The sequence below is a fragment of the Galendromus occidentalis genome, unplaced genomic scaffold, assembly GCF_000255335.2.
Source record: "Galendromus occidentalis unplaced genomic scaffold, Mocc_1.1 scf7180000077471, whole genome shotgun sequence".
NCBI classification, from domain to species: Eukaryota; Metazoa; Arthropoda; class Arachnida; order Mesostigmata; family Phytoseiidae; genus Galendromus; species Galendromus occidentalis.
Window position 1 is genome coordinate 1,039,825 of NW_003805459.1, and position 23,572 is coordinate 1,063,396.

General features: G+C 51.5%; 1 protein-coding gene across 1 annotated transcript; it reads right to left on the reverse strand.

Annotated features, from left to right (window-relative positions):
- Positions 1-274: 274 nt before the first annotated feature.
- Dh44 (corticotropin-releasing diuretic hormone 44) lies at positions 275-23,194 on the reverse strand. The gene is made up of 5 exons (XM_018640062.1): positions 23,096-23,194; positions 21,028-21,189; positions 5,588-5,733; positions 3,799-3,973; positions 275-2,067 (listed from the first exon to the last, which is right to left on the reverse strand). Exons 3-5 carry the CDS (start codon positions 5,728-5,730, stop codon positions 2,032-2,034), a joined length of 354 nt encoding a protein of 117 aa, XP_018495578.1. The 5' UTR covers positions 5,731-5,733; positions 21,028-21,189; positions 23,096-23,194; the 3' UTR covers positions 275-2,031.
- Between the last annotated feature and the right edge of the window lie 378 nt (positions 23,195-23,572).

Below are 23,572 nucleotides of genomic sequence, written 5' to 3' on the forward strand. Positions count from 1 at the left end.
GTGGAATTCGATGCTGCTCGAAAATTTCAAGGATTCCGCGAGGGGTCGGCTGCGCCTCCAGGATGCTCTGATCGAGGAATTCACGCGGCGCTACGATGCGATTCGGGGTGTCCGTAGGGACTCCAAGCCCCCTCCTCCTTCGTATCTGGGAGAAGTAGCATCGCAATCGCCAATGATGAGGGTTTCCCCTCGCTTCCCACGTAGAAGAATAATTGTTCCTCCTGTCGGGATCTGTTCCTGCAGTCTCCAAAAGCAGAGAGAAACCGTTCCGTGGTGTTCGGAGACACATCTGCTTTATTCGACGCCGTTGAACAAGCATAGTAGTCGAGACTCTTGTTTTCCTATCCGTTGGAGCAACGATTAACGATATTTTCCCATAGGTTTACCCCTTGGTAATTGACGATATTATAATATTCATCATCATTCTTGTCATTGTCGAAATCATAGTCTTTCTGTTATTGTTTCGCGTGCCTACATAACTCATTGAACGCTGTCAAGTAGGTAGAATCTACGTATGTATGTCAGCCTCTCTCTCTGGAGGCATTCGCCGCTCTTGGGAGAAAGATTCGAGAACGAATAGATACTTCATTTAACGGGGCCTCAGAAAACGGAACGAAGCACTCGGTTCGGGTGAGCAGCCGAGTGTGCCAGATATTGATCGCTGCCCTATCTCTGGACTAGCATGTTACTTTATTTACAGAGCTTCCGGGATGAGAAGGACCCTGGAGAACGATTCGGTCAATCAGCTTCCGCTGCGTCTGCTGACCGACCCCGAAGAGGGACTGCCTCTCAACTGATGCAGGCGAATGCGATGGTGTATCTCGATCGTTTGGAGGTCAACGATTGTGAGACGGTGAAATCATGAGTTGCGGAATTCGCCTAGGATTTGGAACGACTCAACGAACCATTCTCGTTGTCCGTCCGAGAATCTCGATTTCCCCGGGGGATGCGCATTCCGCCGAAGGAGTGATTCCACGAAATGATCGTCTCCACGACGAAAGGCTTGGTCGGACTAGACATGGTAATCGAGCCCAATGAAATTCCAATTTCCAGAGGGTAACAGGTTGCTGGTCGGCGGTCTAATCGATACACGGTGTAGAGACTAACAAAGTTTGATTCTCACTCAGCTCCGGGGTATTCGCGTAGGAACACCGCCCACACCTCGATAGACTGAGTCGACAGAACTCCAAAATCGATGTTGACGGCTCCGGATTCGATGCTCGCGAAGAGTTTTCGTACCATGAAGCTCCTCGGCGCTCGATCGCATCGAGAGGAATGCGGGTCAATCATGATTTCCGAGTCGACCCGAGAGCCGGTAATCATGGGGGGAAAATAATAGGGCCTCCCCTACTGCTTCCTTTGTGACCTAGGTAATCGACGTTGTTCTGCTTTGCATTTTTCGCTGATTCGATTGAGAATCGAGGGACGATCGGAGGACATCATCCAAGCTTGGGATGCGATGAGGGTATAACTCTGACTTTAAGTACATCCATGTTGAGTTCGAATGATAAAAGTTTGTCTATGGTAACCTAGGTAACTTCAAATGTGATGACTCGTTCTAGGTGAATATATCGCTGATCAGATGATGTAGGTTCCCCGCTCTACGCTGTATTTCTCGGGATAGACTCAGAGCCTGAGTTCTGCGCGGTCGAACGTAAGCGGCATGGCTTGAGGTGAATAAAGTGTTTGGTGATCTGGATGGTTTATAGTCTACTTGAGACCATCAGGTGCTGCTTTAATTGAGAACTGTGAGACTATATTTTTTTGGAAAATATCTCGAGGAATCAAACTGGAGGTCGCTCCTCCCCCTCGAACTACATCCCGGAACATCTCCCTCGAGTTTCTGATTCTCTTCGAAGACTGTTCTTGAAGGAATGGGAGCGCAAAAATATAGGTAGAATTCTACGAGCTCCCGGAATGCGGGAAGCTACAGAGTTGGTTTCAAACTCCGTCGATTTGGGGCGGGAGTCTTGACGGGGGCGACTTCTAAGGCGGATGTCTGCTGACGACGAATCGGGCGATGAAAGAAGATCAAGCTTCGTTAGACTCCAGGTTTTCGAGCCACTCCTGTAAGCAAGATGAATTTCCGGATTACGACATATATTACTCTGCTGACTGTTCCGATTGAATCGCCCCGATTTCAGTGCCCCGGACGGGTACCCCAGTACCCGTCCCGAATTGTCTCTCCCGGGATCTTTCCCGTCATGTTTAGTCAAAGCTCTTTGTTGAGAAGATTTTCAACGAGATAGCCGTCGGCCTCCCAAGCACTGACTCGTATCTTTTCGTCGAATGATTCTGAGGAGCAGTTAGGTAAGTTCGAGAACCCCATACGACCCCCATTCGCTTCGCAGGAACCGCAAGTGAAAGAGGACGGCCGAAGTGTCGCGACAATCAGAGAGACAGGGAACAGAATTTGCCGAAACCCGGCACTTGTCGCTCGTCGAGAGGGGGAGACCGTTCCGAGCACGAAATTGAGTTGCTCGGAAGTTCTCCTGCGACCGTTCGCTTCTTCATTCTCTCTCAGCAGTGCGCCAAGACATGTCGAGTCGCCTTGGCTTGTTGATTTTTGGTAACGCTCCTCCCCATTCGCTGATGGCTTCAAGTTCATGTGTGGGAAGAAGTGCAGAGCCGCAGTTTTCGGAATGAGGCCGAATCATTCCGGCGAGAGCCTTCTGTTCTTGCGTTCTGCTGTTTAGTCTCAGTCAGACAGTCCGACTAACGATCATGAACAACGAAAAAATAATGATCGCAACAACGAAACTCTTATTCAGCAACAGATCTGACCCTTGGAAAGTTCGGTTGTTAAAGTCGACTTAGAGAAAAGTGCGCTACTCGCAGAACGATTTTTCCCTCGTGTCCTCCCGGAGAATCCGCGAAAATTCTGCTGAATCCTCCCTCGGGCTCTTATGCGTACCCCATTCATAAGTGTTCGAGACTGCGATCACTGAGGATTGCTGCTGGACGTAAATGGGGGAACACGCGCGACGGACTTTCCGTCTTACTGTCGGCTGCCCATAGTCGTCAGTTGCGTTATCGTGTCGTCAGATTATCTCGTCGTCGGTATTCATCGTCGAGGGCTCCGGGGGCATGCGATTGTAAGTCGCGTGCGATGTTTGTGTTAGTGTCGCAGCGACGACAGCAACAAAGCAAACAGGAAATTAGGATAACAGAGACAGACAATCGAATTGAGAAGTCCCCAGACAGGGGAGCTGCTTGCCCGCTGCGTACTGCGCTCGCGGCGAGGGGCGTCATTCTGGAAGCAGCGACGGAACCTGAAAAGGCCCTCCCGGGACTTCCGTCAGCGGCCGATGGGACACGGCTCTTGACGAATTGCGTCTGTCTACGTAACGAGATAAAATTCGAGTCGGACATTCTGCATTTCATGCGACGGGCAGACGTAGGTGCGAGCTCCGTGCCGTTACTTGCAAGCCCGCAACTAGGGTGTCGGAAACGAATGTTGGAGTTCTCTCTTTTTTTCCACCGTCCGTCGGACGGATAACACGAAGAACCTGAGCCGAGACGCGAAAACCATTGTTCCAGTGAATGGAGCCGCCCACCATCGCTCAATCTACGCTCGTCATTGAAGGCTTCCGAGTGGTGCAGCACGTGCTACAGTTCCCCTCGGACTTGACTGGGAACACACTTGAGGAAAAATTTGGCAGGGTGTACCACAAGTCCCGCTTTATTTTTTCGACGGAAGACCGTCAGGTCCTAAACGCGCCGGCACTGACCCCTCAATCGAGGTTTTTGGCCATATCATGGAAGAGAAGAAGAGTCCCAGGAGGAAAACATACTGACCTGCTGAAGCGCAGTGTACGCTGGGATCGCGTCCGCTCTCTTGCCGAGCCTGGAGAGAAATTCGTTATTCGCGTTGATCTTGCTCTTCATCCTCTGTTCCATCATGTCCAGCATCATTTTCCGTCGGAGAACATCTAGCGGACCTACGACCGACAAATTGGGCATACCACCGGCTCTGGAAGGGGAAGGACGAGATCATTTTTTGTTTGGCTATGTCGCTACGATTACGAACGGGCCGCGAATACGACTTGTCAGGGCCACTATTCCCTACCCTGTCGAAAGCTTCGATCCTTGTCAGTGTCCGAGTAGGACCAAGACGAAGGCGTGTGTCGCCTACTACGAAATGCCAACCGTGAATTTCAGACAACAGTTATTGAGAGACGTCTCGGAAGGTCGGATGTTGCTGAGCATCGACAATGTGCCCTGACACCTTGTCGAAGCACAAAGACTCTATCGCGAGGCTGTTGTATTCGATATGAGCGGGTCGATGATGATATTCTCTCTCTTCGGAGCGCTTTCTCCTCGAGCGACTCATGGGTCGATTGATGGGGTCTTTTCATGGCAGTCGCATTGTTAGGATCGATTGAGGAGCCACGTTCGACAGGGTTCGAAAACGATCCGAGACCGGCCAAGTACCCGGAAACACTTTCTAGCACGGTAAGCTATTCCAATCATAGTCTCTGGCCCTGCCCCATTTCAGAGAGTACCCGTGGGGACCAGGCTCTGGTTTTCCGGGATTTTGTTGAAATGTTCTGTTGCCCGGAAAACAAGTATCTTCGCCGAGCCTTCAGAGGAAGAGAAGGCGAAGCCTCGCTAACGAGAACTCGGCAAGCACATGTGGTCAGTGATGGACCCTCTAGACCTCAAACAGAGACAGGAAACGAAGGGACATCGGAGGAGAGAGCCAGTTGGCAATGTTTTGAGGACTCGCTTCCGAAAAGGGATATACGTGATAGGCTCTTGATTCCCATTGCCGACATATATCGCTCGTTTGTGGAAAGCAGTGGTGACTCCTTCTGTGCTCGTTTCCGAAAGTTAAGCGCCCTCTGGCTATCCAACGAGAGACCACCTCAACACTCTCCAAGGCTCTTGAATGCAGCTAAAACTCCCGGAGAATGGGAAGCCGTAACGGCGGGGCGTATTGTGGGCTTTTGTTTGACGTCATTTTCACGAGTTTATCATGTATCTCGTTACCGAGTACGTGGCTGTTTCAGCGATGAATTATTGTATCCGCTTCGGAAGAACACGGGGGCGAGCGGAGAATGACGCAGTCGATAAATATCCGGCGACTTCCGCTGCTTCTCCCATCGGAGAGAAGCTTTTCTGCGTCAACCTAGCAATCAAGGAGCGTCTACACTTCGCCAGTGACGGTGTCCAGAAGCCGAAGCTTTCCTCTCAAAGCGTCAGTTCCATTATCGGCCGACTTTTCCAGCAGCAGCAGCTGGAGGAATCATTCGAGATCCTGAACCTTCCTCAGATAATTGTCGACTTCATAATCAGACCAGATATTGGAAAAGAGAGGCGATCCGGCTAGACTCTCCTTCAGGACTTGATTCCGTGAGAGACGCGGGAAGGTCAGAAAAATTGAAAGCGTCAGGAAGCGAAAGCGGCGAAGAATGAAGAACAGATGCAATTAACGCTCGCGGAGCTCGACAGTGTCACCACTCATATACGGTATTCTACGGAGGCGTGGATGCCGCTTCTGCAGCGAAGCGGTCAAACGGGCGAGACGATATCGGTCTCGCGAAAGCAGCAGTATGTGCAGCAGAATATCCCGCGAATTACTCACCGCCTGTGAAGCATGAAGGCTTTCGGGTATGGATAGGCATTCTGACCCTGTTGCGAGTAGGCTGCTTGACCTGCGCTGACGAAAGCAACAACTACGAAAAGCAAGCACAACAGTGCGGTTCCACAGCTGAAGAGCTGCCGCATAGCCTGAAATGTGGAAAAGGACCCCCGTTATAGCTCGTCTGATCGCGCTCTGGGTTGTTGTTCCGCGGATTCTGCGGCCCAGCGCACCGATAACGCGAGAAATCCTGAACGCGGCTGTCGTCGGATTCTTCGTTCGTCTTAGGAATCTCTCGGTCATCACCACTATATATGTCCACTATTCCTTGTCGATCGAGGCCAAGCCATGGCCGCCGGAGGTGCTGTCGCCAATCGGAGTTCTCTGATCCTCCATCAGGCATCCTTCAAACTCCGGCAAGACTTCCGCTCAGGAGGAACGGTGTCCTCCTCGCCTCATTGAAATTCGATGGAAGAAGTATCGCGGGGATATAGTGCATATCAGAGATCGGTGACGAGCCTCGGAGCAACCCTAAGCTTCCTCTGTGGAGCCCCGGCAGATCTCGAGCGAATCCCGCGAAAGACTCGGTCAAAATACGCAGCTTATAAACGCTCGGTTTCGTTCAAGTGCACTTCGCTCTCCTTGAGTATAAAGGAGAGGAATTGGTGGGAATGAATCAGATGGACTCGGCAGTCTGGGCTGTGATATAACCGGCAAAGTTTCTAGATGATCAGCAGACACCCCTGCGCAGGACTCATTCCTGCGTAGTAAAGCTAACAGCCAGAAGACCAAAACACTCAGGCGGCGCCGAAAACCGGTAGTAAATTGAGCGCCTCGAGTAAACGCAACATTTATGCGCGTCGAGAGGAGGGGTATCAGCTCACGAGTCTGGGGATTCTCCAGCCAAGATCGAGAAATCCGACGGATATTTCGAAGGCGACAAGCGTTCCTCCGAGCTTGCTCAGCGCGAAGTTTGACGGGGCGTAACGACAAGAAGGATATTATCGTGGGTTCCAGGAAGGACTCGCACATACAAAAGAGCGTGATCGGCTCGATGAATCCGTTCGCCGCCATGCAAGGAACCGTTTCGCAAACGAGCTGTATTTTCGTCGCGACGAGTTCGTCCCGGAGTGTTGCTCCGGGGCTCTCCAGTGGGTCGGCTTTTGATGGGGTGAGAACTAATTCGTCTCAGTAGCCGGACGACATGTATGATAGCCTCGGAACACGCAACTTCGACCGCGAAATTATGAGCGCAGTTTTCCCTGAGTGATCGATCTTGCACATCTCGTCTGTCGGGAAGCCGAACCCAAAGAGAAGCTTCAACATTCACGCAGATGTCTCGCGATCTTTCTTCCTGACTCCTGAATTAGAACGCCTCACATTAATGACTCCTCCCTTGAATGGTGTTCGAACAACAGCTCTCTGACTGATGAAAACCGGGATTGAGTCTCCCCGCCAGCGCCTCGCTAACGATTCTCAAAAAAGTGTCGCTTGCGGGAAGGTCTGTCACGAAAAGGGTATGTCCGTCTCGAGTTGCACTGTTCGTTTGCCGTGGGAATTCACATGTTTGAAAACTCGCCGAAGTCGGAGCGCAGAAACGGCGGACGAAGAAATTCAACGCCACGGCGGACACGGCAGGAGAGGAGGACTCGAAGTGTGCAACAAGTGCAGATTGGGGAAAAAGGCGGAATCTTTTTCCATCCGCGGCCTTGAACCGACTTCGGAACTCCGATTCCAAAGGAGGCGCGACATGATCTCAATAAAACCGTCGGATATGTCAGAGAATTCGACACATACTCCACGCCTGCGAGGAGTGAGACCACTTTGACGCCGCTTCAGAAGTATCTCTTACCAGCCACAGCTGCCCCCGACTGCGCCCAATATTGACGTTGCTATTTTCGGTCGCAACTTCACTTTTTTCCATTGTCATTTGAAAAAATGTCCTCACTCTTGTCGATCAGATATTGTTCCGACCGGATCGAAAAACTGGGAGATCTCGAACCACGCTCTCCGTCTTCATTTGTTTTTCGGAATCCCGAAAGTCTTAAATGGAAGGCTTAGCGGTGAAAACAGAAAGTTGCAGTGTATCTTCTTCTGATCTCCTGAGGAGCTGCGATACCCGGAATCCAGGAGACCTTTTCCAGAAGTTTTAAATCAATCTGAGGTTCGATTTGCTCCGGAATGGGAACAAAAAGCTCTATTCCAATCTCAGGAGCCCCCAACTCTGGAAACGAATCTGTCATTTTTAGGAGAGGGAGATTCTCGGAGATTCTCGTTGATTCCGTCATCCTTCCGATAAAGACCCACCGTCCGCACTAAGCTCAACGGACATGGAGCTCAAACCGCTTATGCTCGCTGTTCCGCTTATTTCTCGGAGCTTTGGAAGTATTTCGTCGACATTCTGAATGTTTAATAGTAACTGCTCACTCCTTCCGTGAATTTCAATGTCGCTCGCATAAATCCACGGCTCCTCTTCGTTTGGGATGGAGCCTTCCTCGAGTCTCTCGACGCGTTTCCTCAACTGCTGAGCGAGATATCCATTAGCATCTCTCCAAGAAGCCGGAATCGCCTTCAGTTAATGTCGCTGAGTATATTCTGGGCTTTCAAATGACCGATGCCGCGAGGCCCTTCCATATATTCGCCATCCAGCCATTGAATGACTCCTCTCTGCGTTGCACAAAGACGATTTCGGCCGGAGTCTGGTAATTCCAAAGCAACAATAACTCTAGAGGCAGCGGCTTTTTCTAACCGTTTCAGTGAAAACACTCCTGCCGTCTATGTAGTTCCTATCCTGTGACGAACGGCTATGGGGCGCGGTCCTGGATTTTCGACGATCATTTCTGCTCATATAATAGTTAGACTTCGCTCTGTCCCCAGACATGGCATCTGGACCGGATGCATCAGGTTTCGTCGCTAGTAATCCATGTCCGTTCATTGCTTGACTCGTAACGCTACTTTGTCGAACACGCCCACTCTTCCTGGTCCCTGCTCGTTGTTCCAATGTAATCTTCAAAATTGCTGAGGGTTCTTGATCCTCTGATCCTGATTGCGATCCCGCATGTGGAGCATTATCGGTGAGTCTCATGGCCACGAATTCAGTCGGTGCATCCGGGGCCAACGGCGTAACGACCTTTCTCCGGTCTCTGGCTCATTATCTATGGTCTACGGGACTCATGTCCGCATCTCAGTACGCCTGCGGACTTTAATGCAAGTTACGAGTCCCGAACGCAGAGCAGCCTTATTTAATCGGTCCACCTTGGCTAAGAAAAGTTGTTTGTCCGTTCTGGCTGGCTAGGTTGGTGACTGTTGTTGAGTGGGATAGAATAATCCCATCGGAATGACCAAATCTACATGCGTCGGTCACGTTTGCCAACATTCTGCGGCGGCGTTTATTGCTGGGCCTTATGCAAACATTTTCAGGGTCAGTACGTTGACACCGCGGCATTTCGGCAGAGTTTCAAGATCTCGTCGAACAAAATCTTCGGCGCAAAAGCCATCGGCACTCCCAGGAAGAGCTCCCATGAATCCGAATTTGCGGTCGCATGGCACAGCTCCTCTCCAAGTATTCCGGAGCGGACGTTCTATATTCTCTCCGGAGATAGTTAGAACGCCATTTCCGAAAAAGATCATCCTCGACAAATTCCTCTAGCTCGATATCGTGGAACAGTTCCTCGAGGATGTCGTTCTTGACCCTGAAGATCATTTTTCCAGCCCGATAGCTTCCAATGAACATGCGACGGGTAAGGGAGCGTCGGTTTGGAAAGTCGAATTGCGCCGACTTGAATGGAAGAATGGTTCCCGACCATCTGTTTCCTCGGCGGTTGACAATTCCCCCCTAGATGATTACTGTCGAGGGTATCGATCCCGGGAACTTCAAGGAAAATTGCCTCGACCTTCTCGACGGGAGCGGTAGGGGGAAATTGATCAAATCGGACGACGACGCGAAACACGGGTAGAAGTATTCCGGCAAAGCTTTCAGCCTCGACAGCCGACTTGAGCACTCCTCGAATTCGGGATCAGCGGTGCGCCACTGCGATCCAAAATTAGATGCTCACGGTAAGCAGACACGAGCATCGCTCGTTACCGATAAATAATTCGATACCGAGTTGCGAGGAATCGAAAATTCGGAAAACGAAGAAGAGAAACTCTGCTGATGAATCGCGGAGCAGCTCCTCCTGGGAAGATGAAATGAGGGAGACTGAATGAATAGGGTGGATTCTCTTCTGCATCTCGATGTCATATTCCCCGCATTTCTTCTCTGACCCGCCCTCGGTCGTCATGTGTCCGACGGCGGTCACATGAGCGTCCTTCATTCCAAATAAAAATGAAGCCGAACGTCGCTGCGGAGAGTCTCATTCTCTTTGTCTCCTCCGTCCCGCTTTGCTGAATCTCTACGTACCCAACTTGCTCTATGAGCGCTCAGAAGACGGGAATGCGAAAAAGTTCGAATCCCTCAAACGGATTTTTTGATTAAGGGCCTGAAGACAGGTAGACATCGGAGAATACGTAGATGGAGTGGTCGAATGATCGATGATCCGGTATGAATAATTACCCAGTAGCGGAGGAGGAACCCACGGCGGGAGGATAAATAGAGATCCCTCTGTGCGGGAGTCCCGATTGTGAAATGCCGTGAAAAACAATCATCCCGCATCCCCGAATAGTCGAGTTTCGCTCCGGGCTCCGGAAAAGAAGGCGTGAGCAGCGAATGGATAGTGAAACCGAAAATATCGGGAAATAGATGGAGGGACGATTTCATCGCTGGATCAAGGTCGGCACGCGGACCATGGAGCGCGGTTCCGTTATGCTGTTCAGCTCGGTCTCGTCTCACGTGTGCGATTGCGTGTGATTGCGTGAACACACAGCCTGCGACCGACGTCTGGCCGGTTCGTCGCAGTGTCGGTCGGTGAATCGATGCGCTCGCCTTGCCCAACTCTGGACACCCGGTCACTGAGTTTCTCTCACGCAAAATCGCTCGCTTACGCACACGGTCAAAAAGACATCGAAGAGCCCGCTCAAATTCACTCGTTTAGGGACCGAGTGGCGGAGCGTCGGACGACAATGGAAGCATCCAAGTTCGCGGTGCGCCTACTGCTTTCGGTGATGACGGTGTGTGCTCTGCTTGCGATCTCTTCCGATGCCGTGGTCTTACGGCGGCCGGTGGGTCGTACGATACGCCTGTGTCTGACTCCTGGACTCAATTCCACTTGGACGGCATCTTGTTTCCAGTGCAATTCGCAGGCGTACCAATCAATCATCTCGCGCTGCTCGAGTACGAAGGTTTTGCACAATAATATGTCTGTTGAAGAGGCAACTTGCATACGAGACGGTTGCGTGCCGAACGCAACTGGCTAACGGTGAAGTCCATGCCGTGAGATTGGGAGAAACATGCGCACCTGGAGACAGGTATCTAGAGCGCGATCTGAGTTCCTCTTCCCAAGACGCAGACACTCAGATCATCTCAGAGCCCTATCGAGAGCTTATGCATGAGTGAGATCTTGCCTGTTTGAAGATCTCAAAGAGATGGATCACTCAGTCAGGTGCCACGAATCTGGGGCCTATACGCCAAATCAGATATGATGTGAGCTATGACAGCTAATGATAATCCATCTGTGTATATCGAAGTGGGCCATTCTGCTCAAATAAAAATGTTCTGAATCGGATATTGAGTCCTCACCGACGAACTTCGATGAGTCCTGCGTCCTGGGGGGCAGGAAATCGTAAACGTTCACACGGATGAATGATGCGATCGAGGATCCGTAGATGGTGGTTTATTCCGACTTATTCGCACTCTAAAACTCTCCATCCTCCTCATGGATGCGACGAATCTTCTCTACGCGATCGGGAACGCATTTGGGAGAAGCGTGGGCGAGGAAATCGCAGCGACCGGACGATTGACGCACTGCTCAGATTCTCCGATATAGCTTTTGTGCGAACGTGGGACGACTGACGGTCGGGTCGTATATCATGGAGCAGGCTCGTTCATGAGGGAGAATATCGTCAGTGCCTAATCGACTCCAAAGTCGAACGGGCAGGGTCTACGGAATAGCCGACGACGATTCCAATAGCTCTTCCGGAGACTCTATTAGACCGCAACGAATCTCAAAATCTTCTCCCAAAGATGCCTATCACTGCCACAATTGCAGCCATTGCCAGGAGAAGCCGCCAAAATGCATTCGAGTGCGCAATCTGCGTCATCTCTACCGTCCCCCTTCCCCGTGTGTCGCTCGGACATTTTCGAAGCGAAACAAAGCTGGAAGCTGGTGCCGAAGACCGGACATCGAGGCAAATAAAAATTCCTCATTCGATGGGAATTGTTTCATTATTGGAGACGTTCTTGCTCCCAACCGTCCGCCGATGAATAAACTTGCGGAGGGTTCCGCGACCGCTTCGGAAGTTTCCTCCCGCCGCCGATTCGGAGGATCGACCATCGATGATCTCCGCCGTCGATTTGGTCGGTGTTCTGCGTTCCTCATGATGGTTTAATATTTCGAGACTCTCTCCGATCGGAGCCCAGTCCGAGAGAAGGCCGGGCAAGGAGAGGAAGGAATAGCGACGCTGATTAATGCTCGGGTCGCTACCGAGAGTCGCGAAGAAGTCGAGGTTCTTCCTGGCGATGCTGACCCATTCGATAAAGAGATCGTCGATGAGGCTGGCTGCTAATGAGGAGATCTCAGCGTTCGGGGTGTTTGTCAACAAAGATGTTCTGTAATCGCTTCCGAAGCAATCATTTTCGAGGCGACCAGAGTGAGCACATATCCTTGTTTGGATTACGAAGGTGACACCAACCACGGGGCACGGCTGTGTCGGAGGGTGCTCCGCCTTCGTCTGGACTCAGAGTTCACCTGTTTGCTTCCGCTAGCGAACTGAAACTGAAGCGTGGATTCTCGATCCAGCCCTTCGCGAAAATATAGGTACACACTCCCGTTAAGCGCGACCGTATCATTCCCTGGGGTCACAGAATTCCAGATGAAGAACTCGATCGAACACCCCGCGAAGAAGCTCAAAGCGCTCTCCACAACCCGGAAGGAGTGGTATGGCCGGCGCTATTACTTCCCAGCGCAAGCTCGCTTCTAGTGATTCATTTCCGTCTCCCGGCGGTCGCCGCCTGTCGATGCAGAGTCTAGTGATCCCGTCCAGACGTATTCACAAGCTTGCACAGCGATTCGACACCATTGTGTCCTGCAGGCATGTTCACGGACACAGCTGCCCGTGCTCCTTTTTTATGTCAAGTTTACGCAAACAATCGGTTAGTATCTGTTGACAGGTGGGATTTTTCACAGGCAGCCCAGCTCTCCAGCTGACGGATCAGCATGCAGGAATCCCTCGACCAGCGCACTATATGCAATTCTCTGAGCAACAACCTGTTCTTCCGAGTCACTGACACTTGGTACGGGGTCAAGCATGTCGTTGCATTCGGACAACACGGACTAGAGGAAAAGTATCATGAGTTCAGTGAACATAAGTGAGCTTTTCCGCTCATTCATCCGAGTGGTGAGGGACTGCATCTTCGCGGGACTGTCGCCGAATACACAAATCGAAGCTTATTCAAATTCGGTCCCCAAGCGGGAATTCTGTTGAGGAGGAGCTATTCTGCCGGAGCACACTGACGGTCGTAGAGGACTATGATGGAGAATCCGCGCATCTAACAACGTCCTGGTTGGGATGGATCCTACTCGAGCGAGAATTAATACTCTAGGAGTGATTCCAGAAGCTCGCGATGCGATCAGAGAGGGTCAAACATTCATACAGGAGATGGTCTCCAACCAAGACGCAGAAAACAAAGGTGAGTTTGCGATCTCGGGACAGGTCTCCCATGAATCTCCATCCGATCAGCGTATGGGCCCGAGGCGTCTCGAGCACACTCACTCAGGGAAGTTTTCAATTCGTTCACCAAATGAGAAAAACGGTCTCCCACCAAGCTAGTGCGCTTTCATCAAAGTTCTGCGGTCGGCCGTCCGGGCATCGTCGCAGCCCAAGGCATCAAAGGAGAGAATTCTGTTCAAGGGGTCTAAGATCTAGGTGCCATTGGGTGAGAATCGGAACCCTCGCATGGATTGGAGAAGTGGCCCGAATTCATCTAGGTATTTGGAAGCTCGTGAGAGACGAGATACAACACGTCATCACGATCGAGGTTTTTGAATATTCAGAGAACTCGAGAGGTCTCGACGAGCCAAGTCGAAGCAGAGAAGCAGTGACGAATAGGTAAATCGTTTTCCGATAGAGTCAAATCCGTGACTCGGAAACTTCGAGAATAGCGACGAGGATGACCCCCTGGGCTGCCAGCTCTCCAGCTCGGGTCTCATTCTCTGGGTCGAATGCTCGGATTCGTTTCAGATTCATCGTCTCCCAATGCAGAAGGCGAAGTCTGCCACGAGATACTGGCGAGACGCGAGACTTTGCCTAATAATTAGGAAATCCTCTTGGACTCGAGGGGAATACTACGATTCCCGCTCGCTTCTCTCCAGAACCCGGAAAGATATTATGCTGGGTGGAGCAATCCAGCTGCACGAGCTCTGCTTCGGAAGATTGTGACGATCGTAGCCTCGAAGGGAAGCACCCTCCGAGATGTTTCAATCGGTGGATCCCGATGGCCCCTAAACCGCACCTCGGCGCAGTTCTCCGAGGCTGCCGGCGACGGTGAGGATTCCAGATGGACGGATATACACGAAAGGTAGGCTAATGAAGCGTCCTTACCAGCCTAAGGACGCAGATCCCCTCACACCCAAGAAGAAATCTGGGCGACCGAAGCCGGAAACACTGGTGCACGCGCTCTGCAACTCATTGTTAGTTGTCCGATGCCTCTCGGGACTTCCCAATCCTTCATCACAGTTCTCAGCTGTACTTGACGAGAAAAACAAGCAGTTATCACGCAAGAATACTAGTGTCATTCACGTCGCAGGGATCCTCAGCGCTGGGATGATTTTTGCGTCAGGAGCACCACGAGTGCGAACAGCTCGATTCTTCGACTACATACAGCTTGGGAGCGACAGGGGAAAAATTTCCGAATTCGGGAGACTTTCACTTCCGCTGGAGCGTGTTCCTCGGAAGCAATGTGAATAACAGTACCCGGGACGTTAAACCTTGGCTGTGTGGATCAGGCCGAAAAGGTTTTTTTTGGAGCCTATTCCCTTCCGAACGAAGCCCAGCGCCTCAAAAGTGGCAAGCTCTGACGATCACAAGAAGGAGGCGGCTCGCGAATGAGACGTTCTCGACTAGGGAATGACCGTCTGCATTGTTGAGCTCCTCATAGGCCACAGGCAGTTCATCATTAGAACTAAGCTTCTCGAGTGAGCTATAACGGCCGACCGAGACGAACAAACAGAGGATGGCGGTCGCCCCTAACAGCCATCGGAACGTGGTTTCCCTCCGATTCTTGGAAGATGTTCACTCCCTCCCAGGTCGAATGTTTGAACAGGGAGGATTAACGATAGACCTAAAACGGAGAAATTCATTGATGACCCAGAGGAAGAAATCCGGATCGGGTGCACAACAGTCACGGAGAGATCCCTGCCCGAAAGCGACGCGCTCCCTAGCCGCCGCTAATAATAATTTCTCCCCGGAAACGGCGTCGAGTAGGTGTTTTCATCAGAGAGGACGGAGAATGCTCAAGTACCTATTGCTGACCTTACGAGAGCTCATTCTGGTAGCCTTGTTCCTGCGTGGCTTGATCACGGCGATGTGACGCCAGGGAGATGTTCCTGTAGCGAATCTCACGAGAAACACTTTCTAACCATGATACACAGCAAGCTCGTTAGGGTCTGTCGTCCGAGAACGACGAATGGGCTACAGTTATCCAAGGGTGTCAGAAATCTACGTAGGTCCTACGTTCCAGCCGACTAGTTCAGACCGGATCCTGTAGGCGGGGGACCTGCATGTGTCAGAATTGCTCTAAACCAGCGAGCGAAAGATATACCGCCCAGTTTTTCGCTCCACATTCACCGTATATGCACCGCCCGTACATGCACCTGGAATCATTGTAGGAAGGCAACCTGCATCGCCCCGCGGTATCGAATACCACGTGTTTGGCGTCGGGGAAGTTTCTCGAGAGTTCACAAATAATTCTCGCTGTATGCTCGAATCGGATCTGGATCACTAGAGACATGTTTTCGCGACAGAAAATGATTTAGCACTTCGGTCTTCGGTGAGGACTATGTAGAGTCGTGAAGGAAGCCTTCAACGGTGAAAGAGGACTTCGATCTGGCTTCGTCTGGCTCCGAAAGTCCTTTTTGACGGACGTATCGTGAAGGAGTCATTCTGAAAGTGCAGTCTTGAATCTTGACGCTCCCTTCGCACGCGAGGGTGAAAGAGTTTTCGCTGCGTTCAATCGAGGCGAGGGCGGGCATGGCGGAGCAAACTTTTAGCAGAGCCGACTTGTGTTGGTAGATGAGGCCTGCGGCTTTTAATAGCGGAAAAACGCGTTCTCCCGAAAGACACTCCGCATCGGGGGAGGATTGATTGCGGACTTCAGCCGCCCCGCGACCATAGTCTCTGTCTCTGGGAAGAAAGATAAATCTCTCCGAGTGACGCGGGACACAGAAGGGACAACTCCAGAGTTTCTCGGGGACTCCCTGAAGGAAAGGAGTCGGCGTCGCGATCTCACATCGAAACGAACCATGGTCATGATCGGGGAACGTCGTTGCATACTTCGTATGGTCAGATCGACAACGACGTCGACGGAGTAATCGCTTCAGAATTCCAAACCCCTACACACGTCTTTTTCAGTCAGTCAAGGATTCCTTAGTCAATAATTCAGGTGCGACTTCCATTCGGCGGGACTACTACGGGCTCGTACTCGGCGACGATGAATCAGATATCTCGAATTCTAATCTCTTCGGAGAGTTTCTCGGACGTTCCGTCGACGAGTCCCGACTGAACTCTACTACGCGGCTCTCACCGACGGAGTTGTTTTCCTGCAAACGCTCTCTGACGCAAGCGAATCACTTGAGATGGAAGATAAACACAATCCAGAGGAATCGATGCCCCGAGAATTCGCGTGGCAGTGCAGAGCGTTTCGGATAATATTCATGCGATCGATTGTTGCGCGGTGCTCCGAACGGGAATGGTGTAAACATCAGCGGAAGTGAAATCGCTGAAAATCGTTATGATGTCCCGATCGCAAGTTCCGAAGAGCCGTGATCGGTCGCAGCGGCTGCCGTTACAGCCATGCAGAGATGAACCCCACGCGCTCCGCTCTTCGCATAAAATCGGTTGAGACTCCAGCGCAGAACCTATACGAGAGTCTGATGAGGATTTGCAAACGTCCCACTCAGATGGGCGAAGGCTTGATCCGGCGAAGGCTGCAGGAATCGAGCGTCTCATTCAAAATGGGACCCACACGATGAGTACACGGAATGCGGGGTTTCTATCGAGCATGTTCCGAGAGGAACATGTTGCGTATTGAAAAGAAAAAATCACTCTCACGAGTGAATAGCTACAGAATCAAAAGCCCTAGCGGATATTAGCTGACGAGAAACGAAGGCGGAGCTCAAATGATTCGCTGAGTCCAGATGAAGCGACTCGACATTTTGCACCGCTCGGAATTGAGAATTATTTGAATGCCGCTCACTGACCACGGCCGCGACGCGAAGCCGACGCGGCGCGGACACGGTGACTGAAGCGACCGGTTCCGATAATATCTAGAGCACCAGCAGCCGTCCAACAACAAATCACATGCTCCTATTTCCTCGCGGCGGGACTTTCTGCTGCTTCTCCCGAGGGACCCCGCACGCTTCCCAAGCGTACGTAAACCACAATGGAGCTCGTTGGATGAACTTCAAGGAGTTGGCTTTACGCCCCTGCCGAATAGGTGGTCCGCTTTAATGCGACGAAAAGGATTGACTATCGTCATCCGGGCTCAGCAGATAACGTCTCGGGAGACCGTGAACTTAGTGCAGCTCATTAGGGTGGGAGCTCTAGACTCTGCCCGAATCCTCGAATCGTAACTTGTCAATTCCATAATTAGAATCGAGACCGGCCGGCTCGCCACGGATCCGCCGAGATGTGCCATTCGCACAAGGATCGATCATCCGAGGGGCGACTCTGCTCCGTAGCTCGGCGAGAAATAAGTCGACGCCTTCCCGATTGTAGCTGTGCAGGTCAGATCAACACCCGCTGTCTTTCTTTTGTCGGAAACCGAGCCCGATCGCTAACAAGTCGACACAAATACGCTCTTCACAACCTGTTCCGGACAGCCGTTCGCAGATGCCGTCAAATTCCATTACCAGCCTCGATGTCGAGGACAACTCCCGAAGCAGCGACCCTCAAGAATTGCCCGGGGCCGCGATCGAGGCAACAGCCGTAATCATCCAGCCGCAAGTCTAGTCCTCGTGGTCAGACGTGTTGATTGTTCGAGGACGCACTGGATGAGCCGCTCTCGCTCGAGAGAGAGACGCCTGAATTGGGGCCAGGGAAGGAGTATATTCCATCTCATTATACGATTCGCGCAAAAAACGTCAGACCGTTCCGGCAACACATTCTTGAGCGATGCGCATGGTATAGATCGGAATCACCTGCTTGTCTGGTTTGGTATACGTGAAGAGACCACCTCAAATTAGCATTTTCTAGGATGGTTCTCGGGAAGTTTACACAGCGTCTCGAAGGGAGCCGATCGATCAAAATTCCCGAGTAACTCGATACTCCTGAAAGTGGTTGTGATGACGACGATGGCATGACGCGCGGGACCCCCCCCCCTCCTCCCTTGAAAACTTCGTGGAGAGCCGCGGGGCATCGAAATACTCTCGCGTCTCGCGCGGCATTCCCCGAGATGTCCATTGCTTAACATTCGTCTTGTGGACTATCACTCGCGGTATTTTGATCTCCTCATGGATGGAATTTTTCTGTCCCTAAGCCCGAAACGTCACAGCGTCAAGTTCGAAGACCGATCACGCAATAATTTCCCATTCTTCTGGCAACGCATTGCTTCGGACTCTGCGTCGATGATGCAAACCGGAACATATCGCGGCCTTAGCTAATTGATAGTCGGCGACAGAGGTTTTACTCGCAAAACCTTCCGCAGACCCACAGGATAGAACCTCAAGAGACGGATGGCTTCCGGCAGAGAGTTTATCCCTAGCTGGGATCTAATGAGATTCCGCCAATCATCTTGACAACTGCGATTTTCGGCTTTCAAGTTGGAGAGACTCTGCCCGGTGTAATTCGGTAATTAATTCACTCCTCTTCTGGGAATCCCCCCTATCCTGCCTGAATCGATTCGAGGAAAGATGGGTACATACGCCTCGTTCTCGCAGCTCGTATACATACATATATAACGATGTGCTGTCGGTGCGAAGATATTGCCGCTCCTTGAGAAGCATTTTTCATTGTCGCAACTACGGGGCCGACTCGCAAGAGCGCATTCGAACAAATATCTCACGAGAAGCCCATAAGTGCCGGGCCGTTGAAAAACACGTGTCAACAAGTGCATTCTTTGTGTCCCTGACAATCGGAAAGCGAGAAAATCCAGTGTTGGAATCCCTATACAACAAGGCATACCGGACTAACTCGATATCGTCTACGAGGACAAGGTCGCAGTCAGCTCTGGATTTATTCTGCGACCTTGCGAGTAGGTGATGGCACAATGGATCCGGTTTCACGAGTCCTCCACTCAATTGAGAAGAAAAATTCATTCCGACATTTCTCCTGAATACAGACTTACTATGCTTTGCCATTTCGGAGTCCCCCCGCGAATGGAATGCACAGACAATGCTAGAACTCGTTCGAGACTGGCACACAAGCTCCAGCCTTCCGTGAGATGCTCTTCTTCTCACTCAATCAGTGTTTTTCTGATGGGGGAGGGTTTCCGTGAAGAAAAAACGTGAGAGATGAAGTTTCACCGAGAATGCAAACACACAGGCTGCGGTAATCTCCGTCATCGCCGAAATCCCGTCGAGTGATTGACGAATATCGCTGCTGTATGTATCCCGGTCATGGAGGAAATGAATGACCGCGGGAGCGATATTGCCCGGACGAGGGATAGCTGCGCACAGACAGTATAGTTGTCAGTGTACGTAAATACGTGGGTGGATCTGACAGTCGCATTGTCTCATGAGCCTGGCGGATTTACCCGACATATCGAATCGGCGCTAGAACGAGCAGTCTAGGTAATGGAACTGTCTCGCCTATTACTGCCGGTGGGCAAATATCCTGTGTGTTGCAATCGTGTCTTACACCACATTATGAGGACTCTGAGAGCCGTCCGCGCTTGAGTAGGGGGTAGGGGCGATTCTTCGCCGAGCGGAATCAACGGAAACAGAATCCGATGGATTCTGTTTTTGCGTGAATTCGAAGAATGAGATATATTTCCGCAACATTCTATTGCGTCAACGTACGTGAGGGCTGTTCCCCGATTCTGATACAAATCCGAACTTCTCCGTGTTTTCAGACACACTGAAGTCGAGCCGGAGCGCCCAGAGAGACGACTCGAATTGCGTCGGCTCCATCGACAGCGATAGAGCCCCGCTCATGGGGGGCCTTTTGGGAGGATTTGACAGGTCTTCTAGCTTCTGACGATGGAGTCCCGGTCCGGAATTCGGAAAACAGGAGCGCGTCTGTCTTCGGGATCAGATTTTGACGACTTTAGGGCCCCTAATGGACTTTCGACTGGAGGCTACCGGTCTGCGAGCTTTGTGAATCGCCTAGGCATCCACGGCCTTCCCCGATCGTTGCCGGGATCTCGAACCGCCTACTTCCCTGACCATCTGCCAATGAGGATCAGAGACCCCGCGACAGGAAGAATGGAAGAGTCTCCATACAAAACGAACGGATAAGTTGTGGTAGCATTCCGATGTCCACCGGCACTTTGCGAGACATCGGCGGACAGTGAAATGTTCATGGGCATCGAATGGTCGGTGTAGTCGTACCGACAATTTTTTTCACTTTATACCCCGTTCATTGTCCATCACTATTCCCGAGATGACTGCTTGATGAAACTATCCCGTCAGCAGAGGATGCTTGCTGATTGGGAAAGAACCGGTGATGGGTGGTGGTAGGCCTTTATGTCGCGAGTTCTTCGTTCGTGTTCGGACGTAACTGACGACTGACGAGATTGTCTTCAGCTACCAGGAAAAAAACTGGTGGCTGGACGGAGCGAATCTCCTTTTGACAGGTTCTTCCCCGCACCCCATCTCAGTGGCCAAGCGAAATCAGTAGGGTCTTTCCGGGTCTCCAGCCAACCAGTTGTCTGATCAGGATCTCAGAGGAGCCAGGAAGGCATATGCATACGATCTCATGAACGAGTCGACTGCGACCATCAAGAGAGCATTAAAAATCGATAGTCCAATTCCGACGTGAAAAGCCACCCTCCCCATTCACATAGGAGACGTTTTTATATCAGTGGTCGAGTCTGCTGGGAAGTCTCGCCCAACAGTCCGTCTACGTTCCTCCAGAAAGTTTCGGAGGATCTAACACTCGGGAGGAGCTCGTTCAGAAAATCCGATTTCACTTACCGTTCAGCCAGTGGGGACTTGCCGAAAGTTGAGATTAGATGGTGTCCGCGACGTTTTCCAGCTGCTTTGAACTCGGACTTCACTTCAGTAGCGCCGGTTAGAGCACGCGGTCGAGTGTGGGAAACTCTCTCTCTACGGAAGCTTTTAGCCGCGGTGGGGTTGCTGTCAAGGGAAAGAGCACGCGTAACCCTCACCCAGAGGCCTCGTCTTCAAGAGGTCCCCCACTCAATCGCCGTTTGTTTCCGATCCCTGTCTTTAACTTGTCGTTCACACGCTGTTCCGACCCGATTTGACTGACTCCGTAATTATTTCGGATAAACTCGACGATGTTCCGGAACCGCTTGTGCTCGCAAAAATTCAGCCCGGGATGCCGGTACCGGGAACTTTAGACGTCGCACGCACCGTGACCTTTCCGGAATCGGTTGAAAGATTACGCTCAATCTGGAAGAGATCCCAGAGTTGCAAGGTCTCTTTACGGAAGACGAGCTCTAGGCGGAAGGTCTCAGATCTAGCGGAAGAAAACAGAGCTCTACACAAGAGAAGATCGGAGGAGCAATCGAGCCGCGGGCTAAAAGGTCGCGTCGTACGGCAAAGTGGGGATAGACAGAGAAGTGTACCAGTATCGAGGCGGATGAAAGCTGTCAGAGTGGCTGAGCGATAAGTGGGGAGAAAAGAGGAGAACTAGACATTTCAGTCTGCAATGGCTGCATTTTTGTCAGGGATCTGCTATTTGCTTTCTTCCGACCCCCACAGAAACTGAGCGACACCCCGGAGGCTCGGAGCTTACATGAACGGATTGCGCCGTTATGAGCTCGACTCGTCAATACAACTGGTTCGTTGCAACCGGTTCGATGTCGCTCACGCAAATAAGCCCTGCCTGCAGAAGCGCATTTCTCAATATTCATTCCTCCACTGATTAGGCAACGCATGCATTTCCCTCCGGGATTGATTCGAGCATGAATATGTCGAATTTTCTCAAGCACCTACCAGCGGTGCTTCGTTTCCAATTCCCTTGTTGGAGGGCTAGATTGACACGTTTGAGAAATTTTCCATACGCCTTCAAACCAGCTGTCGCGCGGACGAAATCAATGGGAGATGTATGTATTTGGAGAGAGAGCCTCGATCAGAATCGATACAGCGGAATACGCATCCGAAATCCGACATCTGCGTAGTAGTATCCCGGAATAATCGTGGCTTGATTGGCCGGAGTACCACTCAAAGTGCTTTCTAGAGGGAACCCAGTCGTTCGGGAGAAGGAACCGACCTGAGTCAGGACACTCGCTAGCAAGGTGTTCGGGAACTTGAGGAATAACAAATCAATTTCCCGCCCTCGCCTGTTCATTGAGCGGAATCGGAGAGCTCCGGCTATGATGAGCTCATGAACAATGGGCCAGCAGCTCGTATATATCCCCCACAACCCCCGGAGACGCCTCTTGAAGTCAACACAAGGGTTTGGTCACGATGTCAATTTCAACGATCGGTGCCAATGGCCCCTAATCGATCGAGCTCGTCAACTTCAGGGTTCTAACAAAGTCGTGGAGCACAGACGTATTTTGTCAGGTAGAGGCGTGCACCCTATTGTCTCGACGCAAGTTGTCCGACTGGGAGAACTTGACTCATCGCTCATCGCCCTGCCGAAAACCGGGCGGGTATATTTCGAGGATGGTATGAAATTTCTGTCACTCGGTTATTCTGACTCGTCGAACTCGCGATTCTATTCGAGCCCCGTGAACGTTCCGGGCTTCTTCAACTAAGCTCCAAGGGGAATAGCTGGTTTCGAAAGCTTCTCGCGGCGATTCCTAGAGTTGTTTCGGAACGTCTCCACTAGCGCCATCGTCTAGCCCACGATAAGTGAGAGTTCGAGGCTCGAACCCCGACTCCCCGTCGAGCGAGTGACAGTCGTCTAGCGAAACCTCAAATGCGTTGCGGGGAGGGCTGTGATCAGGCTTGATTACGGATGTCTGAATGGATATAGCCGCTCCACGTGATATTCACGATCACGTGCCCGCTCGAGGCGACCATGGGGATGAAATCCCCAGAATTCAGCTGAGCAGCAAATCAAACTCACCCAACGATGTTCATTCGATCTACTGAATCTCGAAGTTTTCACCAGAGACGAGGCTCTCTTTTTTAGCTACGGGTTTGTCTGCACTGGTGCGGAAGCTGTCGTCGAGAAATCTCAAACCCTCGGAATGCTTTGCAATGAAAATGGAGGAGAAGGCATACTAAAAGGAAGAATTCCGCGTCGGCTCGCACGAGACAGCGACGGCCGAGACGCCGACGTAACGGAATATTCCAGCCATTCATTGACGAAGAGATTTCGCTTTGCCCTGTTCCACTCCATGCTTCTTCACGGATGATAGCTGGGCGACTGTAATAGAATTCTCGAAGAGACTGAAGAGTTTGTCGGAGACGGCCCTGTTAGCGCCCCATCACCGTAAAGTGGAGGATCTGCAGGAGGATGAACTTGAATGAAATCACCGGTGGCTACAATGCCCCGCATTGACCTGTCGGGGTATTTCAGAATGCGCACATGATGCGACAA

Bases quoted from the DNA above. Each gene is read 5' to 3' on its own strand.
- Dh44 (XM_018640062.1), bottom strand. From the start codon at position 5,730: ATGCGGCAGCTCTTCAGCTGTGGAACCGCACTGTTGTGCTTGCTTTTC. The intron at 3,974-5,587 runs GTGAGTAATTCG...TTCCCCTTCCAG, and splicing joins GCCTTCATGCTTCACAGGCG to AGCCGGTGGTATGCCCAATT. The intron at 2,068-3,798 runs GTCAGTATGTTT...TCTTGCTTACAG, and splicing joins CGTACACTGCGCTTCAGCAG to GAGTGGCTCGAAAACCTGGA.